The following is an 18,245-nucleotide window of genomic DNA, read 5'->3' as shown; positions in this document are numbered from 1 at the left end:
TATAGTTATAGTTTGTTTGTTTTTTTGTCACTGATCTGTAATTCCCCAAGTCCTTTTTGCTCATCTTTTAAAGATAGGTACTATGTTAGCCCTTCTCCAGTCCTCTGGGACCTCATCCATATCCTCCATGAGTTCTCAAACATAATTGCCAACAGTTCCAAGTTTAACCTGTTCTTTCCCTATTTTGGCTTGCATTCCTTCCCCTGTGTTAATATTAACTGTGATGAGTATCTCATCACCATTAACCTTTTTAATGAACACTGAAACAAAATGGGCATTAAACACCTCAGCCTTCTTGATGTCATGAGTTTTAGCTCTCCTTCCCCACTAAGTGGAAGACCTACACTTTCCTTCATCTTTCTCTTCCTTCTAATATATTTAAAGAACCTCTGTTTATTGCCTTTTATATCCCTTGCTAGGTGTAACTTATTTTGTGCCTTAACTTTTCTGTTTTTGTCCCTACATGCTTATGCTATTCTTTTTACTCCTCCTTAGCAATTCATCTACATTTCCACTTTTTGTAGAATTTCTTTTTTGGTTTCCATGACATTAAAGAGCTCCTGATGGAGCCATATTGGCCTTTCACTATTCTTGCTTTCTTTCCTTTGCATTGTTTCATTTATCCCTTACATTTTCTTCTGATGGGGCCTAAGTTCCCAACTGTGCTTACCATTGACTTTAATCGGGGGGGGGGGGGGGGGGGGAATTTGAGATGCATAGACTTTAAAGCAGGAAGGGATCATTATGATCATCTAAGCTGACGTTGCATAATACAAGACAAAGGATCCAATAACTTGTGCATTAAGGCCACAATTTCTGTTTGAGCTATAGCATATATTTTGGAAAAACATCCTATCTTGCTTTAAAAGCTTCAAGTAATGATAACTCACCATATCCCTTCTACAGATTTATCTTAAAAAAAAAAAAAAAAAAAAACTTATGTACAAAACCACAGAAGAAATCAGCCATATTTGCTATGCTAATATTTCCCTCATTTCTGGCATTATTTCCAGTTTGCACAATGCTATCTTGGTCTGTTTTGTGATTATCTAAATATGCATCTGTCTGTGCTATTAATCAAAAATATTTGTTTTTCTAATTGCAGAAGATGCAACCAGATTTAAACATCTCAGAAAATACGTTTACAACTATGAAGCAGAAATAGCAAGTGGAGTGAAAGGAACAGCAGATTCACGAAGTGGCTCTAAAATTAATTGCAAGGTAAGGAAAGAGGAAGAAAGAACTGACTACAATCAGAAAAAAAGATAATGGGTAACATGGGGATTAACAATTGGAAACTCCTCCCTCATATTTTCCTATGCCCTCCATCTCCTTTCCCCCTCCATTTTTTATTTAGTGAATGTAGTGCTTGTGAAATGCACACATTGACCGCCCTGAAGTCTGAAGCCATTTATTTTCCAACAGAAAACTGGAGAAAGAGCTGGTTGGATAAATGGTCCTCCCATCCTGTGGCAAATTTTTAATTTTTGGCAAAAAAATCTAAATCTGAAATATTTTGGCCAAAATCCAAACTATTTTAGCCAAAATATTTCTATTCCAGAATGTCACTGCAGTGCCTTGTGGGAGTTGTAGTTTGGGTGCCTTGTGCTCCCATTTTTTTCTACAAGTTGGATTCCCTGGTTGGACTACTCTCCCCTATTGGTGAGGAGAGGCAGTGCATCATGGGAGTTGAATGGCCATGATGTATCTGAGGAAATAAAACCTGGCTGGGGAACCCAGTCCTTAGAGGAGAGTAGAAATGTGAGCCAACCAAACTACTATTTCCATGAGACAGAAATATTTTGGGTTTGGAACATTCATTTTTTCAATGAAAAATCAAAGTTTTCCATGGAAAACAGATACTTTTTCAACAAAAAAGTCATTCAATTGAAAACCCAATATTCTGTTGAAAAATAGTTTTAACTGAAAATTCTCTACCAGCAGAAAGTGAGGAACTGGTTCATGGATCTAGTTTGGTGAAATGGGTGGAGCAGGAGACCTGGGTACTTGTTCCAGGCTTTGCTATTGACTTACTATGTGATCATGGGAAAGTCACATAATGTGTCTGTCTCTCAGTTTACCCATTTTTAATATGAGGACTATATTATTAATTATTCGTATTTCCATAGCTTTTAGGAGCCCTAGTCATAGACCAGGACTCCTACATACTAGGTACTCTACAAATCTATATGACCTCTACTCCACCGGGATATTGTGAGATTACTTAAAGCACTCTTCGATCTTCACACAAAAACTGCTATACAAGTGCACGGTGCACACAGTCAGGACCGGCTCCAGGGCCCAGCGAAGGAAGCAGGTGCCTGGGGCGGCCAATGGAAAGGGGCAGCAGTCCGTGTGTTGTTGGGGCAGCACGTCTGGGTCTGTGGCGGCAATTCGGCGGCGGGTCCTTCACTCCCTGTCTTCTGCTTCGGCGGCACTTTGGTGGCAACTCAATCGGGGTTTTTTGGGGGGCGGTTTTGCCGCTTGGGGCTGCAAAAAAGCTGGAGCCGGCCCTGCACACAGTGTTACTTTAAAAATAAATTTAAGAAAATCTCCTGTATCTTTAAAAATATGAACCACATAGTTCTTCAGGAGTGATAGTAAGAGAAGGAGCAAACATGTGCTGTGTATGTTTTCAGGTTGAGCTGGAGGTCCCACAGCTGTGTAGCTTCATCCTGAAGACAAGCGAATGTACCCTGCGAGAGATGTCTGGTGTGGACGCTGAGGGAAAGAGTCTCCTGAAACAGTCAAAGAACTCAGATGACTTTGCCAGAGCCATGGCCCAGTGAGCAAAAACTTACTAGAGCCTTTGCTAACAAACCCATCCTTATATAATTCGGGATAGACTATGACTTCACAACCTGCTCTGTCCTTTAGAAGGGGTGGTGTATGGCAGTGCTGTCCCAGACTTGGGATTGAACTGTGAGGCTGAGAGAGCAGGAGGCTGAAGGGAGCTAGTTGCAACTCCTTGATTCAGAGCCACCTGTCTGTAGAACAATTTAGGGCTGCATGGGAACAGCCCTGAATTGTGTCACTGAAAGCCTGGGTGTAGCAGAGCTCAATTCCCTGTCCCATCCACACTCTGGGCAGATCTACACTACGAGGGAAAGTCGATCTAAGCTACACAATTTGAGTTACGTTAGCAACTAACCACCAGGGGTCGATTTAGCTCTTCACTAGACCCGCTAAATTGAGCCCCGGTGGATCGATCGCCGCAGCATCGATCCACCGGTAAGTGGAGACAAACCCTCTGATGCTGGAATGTTCACAGCCTGCTCCCTTCTCTCCTTCATATCAGGAGTGTAGGGAGTGCTTGTGTAGTAGTTAGTGTAGTTCACTCTGAGTTTTCTACCAGAGGAAAGTTCCCCTGAACATGAGGAATTGTCAAATGGCCGTGTCCAGCCACTTTGCAGACTATTTTGCTTGGCTTACACAGCACAAAGTAACATTAGCCCACCTAAGCATAGAGCCCAGGCTTCTGCTACTGACCTTTAATGTCCTTCACAACTTAGCACCTTCCTACACTGGTAATTTATTGTGTCTGCCCCCTCTGGTCCACCAGTGAAACCAGCTTCCATTGCTTGTTTGTCCATTTCTCCACATGAACTTTCACACTTGTTTCAATGCCTCCCTTTATGCATGGAACACCCTTCCTATAGAAGTCTCTAATGCTATTACCCTGTCCTGCACATCACAGGCCATAGAGTTGCACCCAGGGATTCTTGCATCAAGCAAAATAACTTGAGGTTGAGGAGCTAAACATATTTGTTAGAAAGATATCCAGTCTTGATTTAAAGACCTCCAGTGATGGAGAATCAACCACATTGCTTGGTAGTCTAAATTTGTCTAAATTCAGCTACCAACCATTGGATTTTGTTATGCATCTGCACACTAGATTAAAGGTTTCAGAGTAGCAGCCGTGTTAGTCTGTATCCGCAAATAGAAGAACAGGAGTACTTGTGGCACCTTAGAGACTAACAAATTTGTTAGTGCCACAAGTACTCCTGTTCTTCTTTTTACTAGATTAAAGAGCGCTCTAATGTCAGAAATCTTCTCCCTGTATAGATACTTACAGATCCATCAAGTTTACCCTTAGCTTCTCTACAATAAACTCAATAGACTCAGCTCCTTAATACTGTCACTATAAATTAGGTTTTCCAGATCACAAATCATTCTTGTTGCTTTTCACTGAATGTCCTCAAAGATTACAACATCTTATTCTTTTTGAGTGTATACACCAGAACTGAGGTGGTATTAATGGTCAGTAGTCTCCTACTCAGTATTCAAAGAAATAATACTAGGTAGAGTTGTGGTTGGGGATAGTCTATACAGAATTGGGGAAAGAACAAAGCAATATAAAATAATAAGCAGTGAGCCCAAGATCACTATTTCTCATGAAAAAGAGGAAGGGAAAGATGCAGAAACTGGTTTATTAGGGAACATTTTAAATGCTGTTTTAAATGATTTGGAATGTGTGTGTTTGTATAGTCCTTGGCACAATGGAGCCCAATCTTGATTGGGGTTTTGGGAGCCACATTAATACAAATGAATAATAATAAATAATTTTACATCTAGATGTACATGGAGCATTTGGCAATAATCAAGATGGTAAGCTCTTGGCTAGCTTGTTTTTATTTTTGTCTCACACCTACTGTTTTTTTGGGGGGCAGGTATGAACTGAAATTTAGCACTCAGGATGGGAAGAAGGTCCAGCTTTATTCAGAGAAGGATGAACCAATGAACATTCTTAACATCAAGAGAGGGATCATCTCAGCACTTATTGTGCCAATGGAAACTGAAGACAATCTAAAAACAATCTCCATGGTAGGAAGCTGAGCAACCGTTAATTTACTTCTTTAACAAATTCAGCAAAACCCACTAAGTGGGCCCCGTCCTGAAGTTCTTACTCAGACAATGGGATTTCAGACTAGACTTGAACTCTTTTGGTAACATGAACAATGATGCTAATTTTTCCCGCTCTCCAGGATACCATATATGGGAAGTGCGACAGTGAAGTTGAAGTCAAGGATAGGAAAGGGAACACAGCATCAGTTATTTCAATTAATAGAAACTTGAAAACCTGCGATAACTTCAATCCCATCAGAGACTATGTCAGCCCAATTGCCCTCATAAAGGGACTGGTAAGTACATCAGGGCATAATGTTATTTAAGAAAGTGCTTCATTATAGTTATTTTAGTTTTTCAGAATCTGACCCTCTGCCTTTGCTTCCTGCCATTAGTGGTAGTCAATGGAAAAATCTGAACTTTGGGAAATGAATATCATCTCAACTTCTTTCACATTGTTCTCACAAATACTTCAAAGTGATGTGTTGTTTTTTGGTTTGTTTTATGTTTGTTTTTTAAGAGAATAGTTCGGAATCACTGATTTTATATATATGTAATCATACTTTCCCATGGGCTTAATACTGTCAGGAGTGAGGCACCTTAAGATAGCCCATTAAACTTTATTGGCCAAATCTTCCAACATGCATATGCCTATTGCATATAACCAGTATACGTATACAAGTACCTTGATGTGCATGTGCATGCTGAAGTTTCTGCATGCACCAAGATAAATCCTTTGACAAGCCCCATCCTCCGAGGCACTCAGGGTATTTGTGTGTGCAAGTAGGCTGGGTGCAAACACGTGCACACACATGCAAACACACACACTGAAAGATTTGTTCCTGGTACCGAATGCTCGTGTGCTTATTCTTTTAATGTTCGTTGCTGATGGAAATCTTTAAACCATTTGTAACTACAGAGTCCGTAGGAGGACTGTGAAGTACATACACTGTTTTAAAGTGTCTAAACTATTCTACCCATTGCAAATTACTTCATAATGATAAGGACCAGTGCTTAATTTGTGCCAGAGTTTGCCAGGGCTGAGCCTGGGCACCTCTAGGCTTGACAGTCCATAGCTCTGGCACCTCTGGGTTTGTTGCATCCGTTATGAATGTCAAAAAAATACTTGAGCCCTAGCACCTAATTGCTGGAGCCCGGGCAACTTCTTTCATTACAAAGTAAGCACTGATATGGCCGTGTCCTTTCCTGTAGGCTGTAAGGGCTCAGTCCTGCAGTACATTCTCAAGCAAACACCATAATAACTTCACTGACACTTAGGACAAGATATCTTCAGGAGTGTTGGCTGTGAAGAGACTGCAGGATACGGACTGAGATATTGGCGCGGTTTTTCTTTAGACAAGGCTGTGATTTAATTATGAACTAAACGGCAGCACCACTCCCAATGTGCTGTCACTGTTAATGTTGCAGCCCAGTAACAATAGCCATCAGAAATGTGCTCATTTCACTAAAACAAAATATGCTAAATGTTCCTCAAACTATGTTTTACAGCACAGCCCATTAGCCACCCTGCTCAGCAGCAGTCAAGCCTGTCAGTACACTATAGATTTAAGGAGAAGGCATGTGGCTGAAGTAAACTGCAAAGAAAAACACCTATTTCTGCCTTCCTCATACAAGTAGGTGGCATGTTATATATCGTTACCCTTCCTTTGTAAATAGTCATAATGAATGATAATAGGTCAAATTCTGCCCTGATTTACTGCCCATGCAATGGCCGGCAGGATTCAGCACAACTGAAGGACTGCATTTTTCTGTTATTTACTAGAAATCAGTATGGTATGATGGCACAAGTCACGCAGACTCTGAAACTTGTCGAAACCCCCAAAATCAACAACAGAAACTTTGATGAAGGTAGGTCTGCAGTACTGAAACATTTTTCCGTTTCATCGTGACACATTTCTGGCTTCCAATCTCAGCATGCACTCCTCATAAAACATGTCCACTGACCAAGTTGGATTAGCTTTGTTAAGAAATGCCTAACCACCTACGATAAAAAAAGCTGCATATCACCTTCAGGAAATAGCAATGGTGTGTATTCACCTATACGTGAAATAATTCTAGATATGGGGAAACAAATGCACTGTTCAGCTACATCAGTACCTATATAAAACTTCATAAAGATCCTGTTAGTTAAACAGGAAGGATGCTTCAAGGAGTCAGAAACTAAAATGTCTCTGTGATGTCCTGCTCTTGTGGGCAGCATTGCCTAGTGGTCAGGGTTTAGGCCCTTAGATATGCGGGGGGTGGGGGGTGTAGGGGTCCACCAGGCTCCAGCTCAGGGCCCTGTGAGGGCTATCAAAGGTCTGACATCCAGGAAATCCTTAAGGCTGCCCTCCCTAGGCAACTTCCTACTACCCCACTATGGTTCAAAGTTTGAAGTCTGTGACAAGAAGGTGTGAAGGGGGTCAGCTCACCGCTGGGCACTTCCTCATGCTCTCTATCTCTCTCAGGGCAGCAGCTGCCTCCTCCTGTGACTTGGCGCCCTAGCCAGGTCAGTCCCCAGTCTCTTGCCTGTCAGGGTAGTCTGTACCCGTGGGGTACAAAAGGGGCGGAATGAGGACCCCAACTCACGACCCTTGAAAATGGAATAGGACCATAAGTTGTAAGGGGTGTGACTAGGGGCGTGCACTGCAGGTATATTTGGGCCTGCTAAGGAGGAGGAGGTGGGAATGGGGAACAGAGACACAGGCAAGGCTCTGCGGCATCAGAGCTGGGAAGGGGGATACGAGGTAAAGGCTCTGCGGTGTCAGAGCTGGGAAGGGGGACACGGGGTAAAGGCTCTGCGGTGTCAGAGCTGGGAAGGGGGATATGAGGTAAAAGGTCTGTGGCGTCAGAGCTGGGAAGGGGGGCATGGGGTAAAGGCTCTGTGGTGTCAGAGCTGGGAACAGAACACTGAGAAACAGACCCTGCCAGCGTGTAGGAGCTATGAATATGCTTGCTTGGAACTAACCTCAATAAACATCAAATTGCCTGCACTTCAGACTTCTGGTCTTCTGCTTTCTGTCTGCGTGACAAGAAGCCTTCTAACAGTCTTCCCTTCCCTCAGCAAGTTGTTGTTGGGAGAGGTCCTGCCTTCCCTCACCCTTTCCTCAGGAGCTGCAAGTTTCAGATCCATTCTCTTCCCTGATCTGCCACCAGTGAGCTATTTTGCTCCCTTTTAACTCCTCCTCCAGTCTGTTCATGTCTTGCAAGTGTAGCAGGGCGGGGCTAGCTGAGCTGCTCTGGGCTCCTGGTTACCCAGTGTGAGGTTTGTAGATCACAGTCCTTACAGAAAGAAATAATGCTTTTCCTGTTTGTTAGATAAACTGGAAAAGAAAAGACTTTCCTTGGAAAGTGCTGATACCAAATCCCGCCGGCATGGAGACGCTGTGCTGAAGGTCCTCCAGGATCTGCAGAAGTTGTCAGTCTCCCAGCAGAACCAGCAGAGAGCAAGCCTTTTTTACAAATTTGTAACTGGACTTAGAGGCTTACACAATGACACTCTAGGGTCTCTTGTACGAAAGATGATGGAGACCTCAAGGTAATGTATAAAAAGTGTAATTCTCGCGTTGTGTAAACACAAAGCCTGGCAATGTTGAATCAAATTTAATTCCAGAGGTGATGTTCTCCTGTAAACAGTTTTAATCATAGCCTAAAGTAATATCTTAAATGCTGTAATAGTTGGACATTGGGAAAGACTACTAAGAGTATGTGTGCTTGAGGGAGAGACAGAAAGCTATTTAAATGTTATCCCATAAACAAACAAGTCCAGTGTGGTAATAATTTACTTCAACAGGTTTATTCTTACCTTCCACGAGGTAGTAATATTTTTTCATTTGCTCATTAACTGTTACTTTGATATATATAAATCCTAATATATTTTTGGGGGAGTAGACTCCTAAATGTAAATCGCACTGCTCAGTATTATATGGAATCAAATCCAAAACTTGTACCAATTGTCCCTTAAATGGTCACGTAATAAATGCTGCACAACAGCATAATAAGCCTTTATCACAGACGTCAGCAGTCCCCCTGTGACTCCTCCCCTCCGCTCCCCCATGAATAGGTTACTACTATGAGATAAATCTGGATTAGACCTTGGGTAGGCTATTCAGGGAATAGATGTGTTAAAATGCACTGATTGCAAGCCCTGGCACCAGGTGCTACCACTACCCAATCTCCAGTTGTGGAGAGCACATTTTTGGAGGTCCAGGAGTGGGGCACAAATCTATTGCTCCACCGTTTCCCTTCTGGCTGCATTTTATTCCATTACACATACACAGGAAAAAAGCAGCCTCCGTTTAACTCATGTTACACTGTATGAGGATTGTGATTGGTTTGTGGATGTGTGGAGGGCGAGATGGTTAAAGAGAGAAACATGTGACTACATATCTTGGTTGTTCTGCGTTTGTACAGTGCCTAGCACAATGTACAGTGCCTGGTCCAGGAATTGGGCTCCTAAGTGCTACAATAATACAAATAATGAATAGTAATAACAGTTATGTAATAAACCTTGGTCCATAGCTGGTTATGATATTAGCATAATTTGTAAAAATAATACGATTTTAACTGATTTTTAATAGCCATTTGTGTGATCTATTTAGAGACACACAGAGATATAGGGATATATTACTCACACTAGAATGCATACAAATCTAGATACAGACACAGAATACATCGATATAAAAGATACCGACGATACAGATAGGGATGGAGAAGGATACGCCTGAACTAAAACACCAGTTCCAAACCCTCCTCTGGACTTTGTGGAAGTTTGGATCTAGATTTGAACTTCAGGTTTGGACTAGTCTCTACAGTGGACCTGACTGGAAAACTCTGACTCTGAGCCACTCCATATTTCACGAAGTTCTGATTTGAATCTCAAATCTGAATTTCATGACTCCATAGAGACCTAAAAACATTTCTGTTGTAGAAAATATCTATCCTCATTTGAATATAGTTGTAACACACTGGCTGCATGTTCCTTTCTAATATGCAACATGGACATATACTCAAGAACATTGGACTAATGTCAATAATTTCTTTCCCTTTCAGTTCCATCACAGTGCAGGGTCTGATTCAGTGTGGTACCCCAGATTGCTTCGGTTCTATACTTCAGATAATAAGAACTGGAAATGTCGATCCTCTGGTGGCGGACGCAGTCACATACAGCCTTGGACTCCTGCCTTTTCCATGTACCAAAAGAATACGGGAAATTCTTAACATGGCCCAGTATCAGCAAAGTCGAGCTACTTTTTATGCTTTAAGCCATGCTGTTACCAAGTGAGTATATGTGCAGATACGTATACAGAAAAGAAGCGTTAGGACACACTCTGAAAGCAATCATTATTTGGAGATTTAATCATTCAGTTTACTATGTTTGTGCAAATTGACTTAGAAAAGGATTCCCTAATAAGGTGTTTCTAATGGTTTCTGGTTCATTTGTGTCTTCCCATAGATTCTATGAGGACAAGAAAACTGTGACACAGGAAATAATGGATGTTGCAAACTTTATGGAGTCAATGATTGGCAATGAGTGCTCTGGGAATGATGAGTTAACCTACCTCACACTTAGGGTATTTTAATTTTCCTCTCTCTTTATATAATCTATTATTTTAAAATCACAGCATGCAGTATAGCATTCTTATTGATTGGGGAAATATATTTATTTCCTTGTTTTCATAATTCACAGGCTATTGGAAACATGGGCAAGGCAATGGAGATTGCTAATCCAAACCTGAAATCTGCTCTGAAGACATGTATCAAAAGTGAAGTTGCATCAATTTCTGTTCAGAAAGCAGCCATCCAGGCACTGAGAAGAATGACTATTACTGATGAGGTAAATCAATCTTGTATAGTTCTAGCTCATCTCAGTTGTATGCTTCAAGTTAATGATTAAACAAAGCAGGCTTTCTCCATCCATGAATATTTTATGCTATTTCCCCATTACCTATTCCCCTGCCTTTCTTTAGAACCCCTTCCTTGATTTTACCAGGGCTGCTACTCCTCTCACAGCAGCATTCTCAATGGGCATGTGTGAATTGGAATAGCTCCATTGTGTTGCTCCTGCTTTACACAGGTTTAATTACGTGAGAGGAGAATTGGATATGTCCATTGCTATTGGATGGTGTCTTCAATGAAGTAATTACAATGAGGATGTAGCCCAGTGACTTCAAGAGAGTTACCTCTGATTTACACAGGTTTAATTGCAGTGAGAGGAGAAGAATCGGGCTCATTGCTTTTACTGGGTGGATATTTGTTGTGGTAGTGTTGCCTAGTGGGTAATTCAGGTTCTATTCCTGGTTCTACCACTGGCCTTCTGGGTGACCTTGGGCAAGTCAGCCTCTCTGTGCCTCATTTTCTCTGTCTATACAATGGGGATAATGGTACTGACCTCCTTTGTAAAGTGCTTTGAGATCTATGGATGAAAAGCACTGTATAAGAGCGAGGTATTATTTGTATTTGCACTACAGCAGCATCAGGTTTGCTTAAACCACATGGGTTGCATCATGCTAGACACTTTACAGAAATGTAGAAAAAGCCAGTTCCATCTCCAAAGAGCTTACAGTCTACAAGACAGGACCTTTTTTCATATTTTAAATAGTTGTTAAGATGTTGTACATCACCCCAAACATTACAGGGAATGTTTTTCTTGTGTACTATGAAGGTGAAGTAATCAGGATTATTATGCAATATACATGAAATAAGTAGAGCTGGTTGGGAAATTATTTATTTTTCCCTAAGAAAAATGTCAAGCAAAAAACCTTTTCATTTTTCATCTAAAGTTTTCTTCAGAAGTTTTTGGCCTTTTGTTGACAAAATAAAAACTAAAAATGTTTTGGTTTTCAACAACCAACAAACAACAGTTTTCATTTTCAGTTGCCAGAAACCAAAATGAATTTCAGTTTTGACAAAAGCAGATTTTGTTCATGAAAATTTCCATCAAAACAAAGTTTTAATGAATTTTTTTTTTACCAGTCCTAGAAGTAAGTAGCTTCCCTCCTCTATTACTCCAATAAAGTTGCAACAAGGTTGCACGGTGTCATTAAGGGAATCATTTGACCCAACATGTTCCAATCAGAGACTGGCAATATCACCTAGCCAGATTATCAGTGCACTAATGTACCTTTCATTGTTGGTACAGGACCGTACTGTGCTTCTTAAAGCTTTCCAAAATGCCGATGCTCCAGTTGATAAACGTCTGGCAGCCTATCTTATGCTGATGAAAAGTCCTTCCACATCTGATCTCAACAAGATCACTAGAGCGCTCCTAAAGGACAAAAGTGAACAAGTGAAAAGCTTTGTTGCAACCCACATTGCCAACATCTTGGACTCTGAGGAAGTAGGCATCGAAGAGTAAGTACAATTAAATTGTACGTTGTTGACATAAGAACAAAGTTCTAACCCTAATGGGAATGGTGAACTGAAATAGCCTCATTTAAACAATTTAAAGTCAGAGAGCCAGATAATCAGCTGGTATAAATTGGTCGGTTCAATACAGATATGCCAGCTTACATCCACTTAGGTTCTGGCTCTTACCCTTGCTTTTTCTACGTGAACAAGTGCAGAGCATTCACTAAGTACAATCAAGACACGTGGCAGAAGAAATCATTATTGTTTGAAGACTAGCTGATTTCTGGAATGTTTACTAACTGTATTCCAATTCATTTTCTTTTTCTTAGTCTTAAAAACAAAGTACAAGAAGCTCTTAAAGGATCTCAGATTCCAGCAGCCAATGACTTCAGAAAGTTTTCACAAAATTATCAGATTTCCAAACGTATTTCCCTGCCCGGGAATGATCCTGTCTCAGCCAAAGTAGAAGGAAATCTGATATTCGATCCAAACACCTACATTCCTAAAGAAACCATGCTAAAAACTACTCTGCAGTTGTATGGACTTAGCCCAATGGATATCTTTGAGGTACAACAGATGTCAAATCCTTACACTATTACTCAGTTTTTACATATTTTCTTTCTGTTTGCTTATACTGACTTGCAGTGACTAAATATGTTATTTTTACAAGCACCAAGATCCTGATCTAAACCCCATTGATGTCAAAAGGAGCCCTGCCATTGACTTCAGTAGGCTTTGGATCAGCCTGGCCCTTTCTTGGCACCCAGTACCATTGTGTCTGGGAGCATTTCAGGCTTAGGTTGAGTCATTCAAGATCTCATTAAGCTTAAAATTCACCCCTATGCAAAAGCCCCACTTGAAGTGCATGCATCCTAATGTCACACTTGAACACTCATATTATGGTTTAGAAGGGTGTAAGCAATTCATAGGTCTTGTGCTGATGGGGGTGAATTTCACCCAAAGAGAGATCAAATGCTCTGCTCCCCAGCTGCACGCATGTGCCTTCTCTGTAGCTTTCTGTCATTGCAGTGTACATTTTAAAATGTACCATTTGTTCACCAGAGAGTCTCTTTGCTGTAAAGCTCCCTAGAAGCAGGGAATCTGTCTCAGTCATTACATTGTTTTGTTGTGTTTCAGATTGGCATGGATGGGAAGAGTTTCGAGCCAATGCTAGAAGCATTGTTTGGCCCGAAAGGGTTCTTTCCCGACAGCGCCAGTAAGGCTTTGTACTGGGTTGACGGCAGAGTTCCAGAGCATGTCTCCAAGGTGCTCTTTGACTATTTTGGTTACTCCAAGGACGATAGACAGGATCAGGTAAACTTTCAGACTGTTCTTTAGACAGTGTTTTATTAATATTTAGTATACGCATACATCTGTGTTCAGTACTTTCCTGCATGTGTAATGTATTGTATATCTGGAGCATTGCCCTCTTGTGGTTAATTTACAGAAGATAAAATCCCTAGTTACACCTAACTAAAGGTGATTTTCCTTTATTGCATTTCGTAGAATCCTTTGTTTTAGGAACCAAAGTTCCAGAGTTCTGTCTCCAATAAGGGTATCTGTGCAGATCAGCTGGCAGCTATTATGTAATTGTACTGGGTGTATCAAATTCTTAGACCTGTTACAAGGAGATCTCATTTTGTGGTACTTTTTGATTGAATTCTCAGGATGTGATGAAAGGAATAATGCTGAACTTTGAAAAACTGATAAAAGAAATGGGAAACAAAGAAGTTCCTGAAGCTAGGGCCTACCTCCGAATCCTGGGAGAAGAACTTGGGTACATGAAACTCAACGATTTCAACATACTGGGAAATGTGATTTTAAAGAGCATTAAAACTCTGCAGGCCATTCCAGAGAAGGTATGTTTCTGAAGTGCAGAATGAAAATATTTCACATTAGGTTTTTCTATCAGATATTTTTATATTTATCTTCCAAATAAAGCACAGATATTTGAATGGAGTACTAGTCACTTAAAAAGAAAATTACTTAAAATGGAGTGTCAAAATTTAGCCAAAAGGCCCTATCCCCAAAGTTATTTAGGTGCCTAACTCCCATTGGAACAAATCCAGCTAATGGGAATTAGGTATCTAAATACCTTTGAGAATCTGGACCTAAAATAATTGTGCATCTCGACAACAGAAGAATGTGAGATTCAGAATAATGTCTTCAATATCATGATTATCTCCGTATCTTCATTCCATTTGATTTCACATGCTATGGATCTAATCCACCAATGAGATCCATGCAGAGTCCCAGAGAACATAAGCCAGTGGGGGTCTGCTGAGACACAAGGAGGCACCTATTGACTCCAAAAGGATCCCATTGCAGGATTGGGACCAACATGGGAGTAATCCCTAAAATCTTAATGTTTGTCCATGTGCGATATTGCTAAAGGGTTAATGGAGGTAGAATGTACAGGAATATTGTTAAATGTTTTATAATATTAAAAAGTAAAGGAAATGTATTGCACTCGAGGGATATTGGGTGAAATCCTGACCCCATTGAAGTCAGTGGGAGTTTTACCGTTGACTTCAGTGATGCCAAGATTTCACCCTTCTACCTAATCTGATCCACCTAGGTAATTATATTACACCTATCACCATGTAATCAGATGGTCACTATTGTTTCCTCAGATTTAGGTGAAGAAATTATTATATTTATTTTTCTTAAAAGACAGATTTTGACAAATGTTCTTCGTGAATGTTTTTACTTGTGCCTCATAAAGTAATATTTTTGTGCAGTCTTGGTCTCTGTACCGTATAAGAATTATAGTCTTAGATTATGTGATTATGATTAAAGGATATTTTAAAAGGTCCTTTATACCTCATCCTAGGATTCATTTTAATGTTACAAAGCCTACATTAAAGTACTTCATTATTCAGTGTTTCCTTATTTGATTCACAGATTGTGCAGGCCATCTCAAAAGGTACAGAGGGTGACTTATTTGTTCACTACATCTTTATGGACAATGAATTTGAGCTCCCAACCGGAGCAGGATTGCAGCTCCAAGTTGCTTTCTCGGGAATTGCAACTCCTGGAGCCAAGGCTGGGGTGAAGATTCAACCAAAGAATGTGAGTCTTAATTCCTGTCATGATATTATATTCCCCTAACAAGTGTGCCATCTCCTTTGGGAATAAAGCAGAGATATCAGCAGGTTGTCAAAGACAATACAGAATATTCCAGAAACAAAGATTAAAATTATTAATTACAACACTTCCAGGTTGTCATTGGGTGAGGGCAATATTAAACTAAGAAATTGAACAAAACAAATATTAAAATATACCTGAGTTTTATATAGCTATCTAAGATTATTCATCCAAATTAACCCAAGTTAGCATGCTAACTTCTCTGAAATCCTGAGTCACCAGAAATAGGTTTGAAACAAAATCTCCAGTCCAAACACCTCTGAAATTTGGGGTTGTAAATTTTTGAATCTGCATCCAGATTTTGCATCTGGCCCCTATTTTGGTAATCAGCTGAATTAAAACCTTCAGCCTGAGTGCTCTTATACATTGGGAAAGTTTAGATAGATCTTTGGACCCATTCCTATTTGTCAAACCTTTTACTCACTGGAGCTTAGTATAATCCTCCCACTGTGGAAAAGTCTCTTCTGACTGGATTTAAATTGCCTGAGGCTCTCCAAAGAGCTATTTTTTTATTCAAAGTCTCTCTGCAGTGGGAACAGCTTCAACTATAAAGAAAGTTCATTGAACCTGAGTTATCTCCCCCCATATTTGCTGCCCCACAAACATCACTTCCTTTTTCCTTCAGATTCTATAGTGTGTCTTAGTGACCAAACTTTACTGAATAACAACATTAATTTGATAAATTAAGCTACCAATATCTAGATCTAGTCCATCAATAAGAATGAGAACATTACTCTTACATTGATATTATCAGAACTAAATAATGTTCTTTGGGGAATGAAATATATCATTTTGTCTTTTCCCCATAGATGCAAGTAGACCTGGTCATTAAACCCTCGATGGCAATTGAGTTTATAACTCATGTGGGAGCAAACATCCCGGCATTTGCTAGAAGTGGCGTGCAGATGATCTCCAACATCTACCATGAGTCTGGAATTGAAGCCCGGGTTGGTTTGAGAGCAGGACAATTAAAACTCAGCATTCCTGCTCCGAAGACCCCTACCAAGCTCTTCAGCTTCAGGTGTTTGGACCTGGATAACAATATTTGCTCTTTCAAGATTGCATCCTCCTTTCCTTCTTGCTTTTTTGCTTCTGAATGATAAATATTGTACTGGATTTTATTTTGATGGTGGTTGGCTTTTTTTGTTTTTGTTTTGGATTTCTTTCTTTATTTGTTTGTTTGTTTTTTGCTATTCTGGAAAATGACTGCTACTGTAAAGCTAGGATAACTTCCTTCTTGGTGTAATGTAGTAGTCAGAGCAGACTAGGGCCTGGGAGTAAGGCCTGAAAGATTTCTGAATTTGTTACTCACTTTCATAATATTTGCCAAGACACATAACCTGTTTATGCCTCAATTTCCCCTTTCATAAAATTTTGGTAATAACAATGCATATCTATGTGATGGGGTGATACTTAATCATCATAATCACTTTGAGATTCTAAGATGAAAGGATCTGTATGCATGCAGGTTATTTATTATATAATAATTATTAATACATAATTTTATCATTTTCTCACTACTTGCTATTTCCAAAGCTCTGTGTTACTTAAGCTTGTAATAGATATATTTTTTCAGAAGGTTTTCACTTGAAAAGTAATCTCATAAATAGGATTTATCAAATAACAGTAATATTTAGATACATGTCTTGAGAATAACTAGACTTATTTTTCTTTTCCAGTAATACATTACATTTGGTCTCTCCAACCAAAACTGAAGTGATTCCACCTCTGATTGAGAACAGAGAGTCGTGGACATCTTGCAAACCTTTCTTTGTTGGTCTAAATTACTGTACTAAAGTAGCTTACTCTAATGCCAGCTACACAGATGCAGCACCATACTACCCACTGACTGGAGAAAGCAGGTCAGTTATGTCATCCTTGACTGTATCTACTTTTTGTCTACCCCACAAAAGTCAACCGTCCCTATTACGGCTGCAGTACATATTGCTTTTTTGTCATGTACTTTAATAAAAGACAGGCAGGATCAACTGAGAAACAAGATGGTTGGGAATTGAAGTGATTTTTACTGTTTGCTATACTAATTGGATTTGTTAGTTACTAGTATAGGTGACCTTTTTCCCATTATGAATTCTCTAGGATTGAAATTGAAATACAGCCTACAGGACAAGTACAGGAATACTCTGCAAATGCTAACTATGATCTACAGAGAGAGGAAAATGACCTGGTAGACACTTTGAAATTTACCACTGAGGCAAAAGGTAAGAATGTAAAGAACAATCAGACTTAGCTCATCTTTGAATTGTGACAATGCCATGAAGAAAAATCAGATTAACAAAATTAGCATTGCTATTTACAACATACAATACAAAACAATCTTTGTACCCAAACCTGCAAACGCATGTCTTCGGTTTTATGTACATGAGTAGTTCCAGTGCACAGGTGTTATAAAGGACCATAGCTATATTTTGTATCTCAAAATGTTTTGCTATGTTAAATAATAAAATTACATTGATACATGAAAGCAATAAAGAAGGGAAATTATGAGGCACCATATAAGCAAGAGAAAAGATACATTGTTAGGTGAAATATGAAAATAAATGGTTAGTCAATAATGCACAGAAATACTGAAAATCTGTTACAGAAAAAAAGAGTTGAACCAACATCAAATTGTATGGAGAGACAAACTGAAGAAGATCAGTGATAGATAAAGAGAGAAAGCAAGCAGAGAGGTAATTAGAGACAATATAGCATCTCCAGTAGGTTGAATGGAACCCCTAGAAATCTGAAAGAACAAGGAGAGCAAATTTCAACTTGTGTACTCAAATTGTTCTCTTCACTGTCTGCTTTAGATATTTGGGGTAATGCTATTTTCAGATGCTCATTTTTTTCATCCTTCCTTCTATAAAAGCCTAAAAAGACATCATTAATGTTGCATTTTTCAG

General features: G+C 39.8%; 1 protein-coding gene across 1 annotated transcript in view; it reads left to right on the top strand.

The window, feature by feature from the left end:
- Positions 1-18,245, top strand: part of APOB (apolipoprotein B) — a 45,009-nt gene that overhangs the window by 6,325 nt on the left and 20,439 nt on the right. Inside the window, exons 3-20 of the mRNA XM_054021617.1 lie at positions 1,106-1,221; positions 2,640-2,785; positions 4,671-4,824; positions 4,986-5,141; positions 6,355-6,479; positions 6,629-6,714; positions 8,164-8,383; positions 9,898-10,125; positions 10,301-10,418; positions 10,535-10,681; positions 11,987-12,198; positions 12,525-12,762; positions 13,333-13,509; positions 13,863-14,054; positions 15,100-15,267; positions 16,152-16,363; positions 17,022-17,204; positions 17,440-17,561. Of these exons, the coding sequence (XP_053877592.1) occupies positions 1,106-1,221; positions 2,640-2,785; positions 4,671-4,824; positions 4,986-5,141; positions 6,355-6,479; positions 6,629-6,714; positions 8,164-8,383; positions 9,898-10,125; positions 10,301-10,418; positions 10,535-10,681; positions 11,987-12,198; positions 12,525-12,762; positions 13,333-13,509; positions 13,863-14,054; positions 15,100-15,267; positions 16,152-16,363; positions 17,022-17,204; positions 17,440-17,561 (3,000 nt within the window). The remainder of the gene's footprint in view (positions 1-1,105; positions 1,222-2,639; positions 2,786-4,670; positions 4,825-4,985; positions 5,142-6,354; positions 6,480-6,628; positions 6,715-8,163; positions 8,384-9,897; positions 10,126-10,300; positions 10,419-10,534; positions 10,682-11,986; positions 12,199-12,524; positions 12,763-13,332; positions 13,510-13,862; positions 14,055-15,099; positions 15,268-16,151; positions 16,364-17,021; positions 17,205-17,439; positions 17,562-18,245) is intronic.

The sequence above is a fragment of the Malaclemys terrapin genome, chromosome 3 (assembly GCF_027887155.1).
Source record: "Malaclemys terrapin pileata isolate rMalTer1 chromosome 3, rMalTer1.hap1, whole genome shotgun sequence".
Classification (NCBI taxonomy): domain Eukaryota; kingdom Metazoa; phylum Chordata; order Testudines; family Emydidae; genus Malaclemys; species Malaclemys terrapin.
The sequence above is the reverse complement of the archived record's forward strand: the minus strand, read 5'-3'. Positions and strand labels throughout refer to the sequence as shown.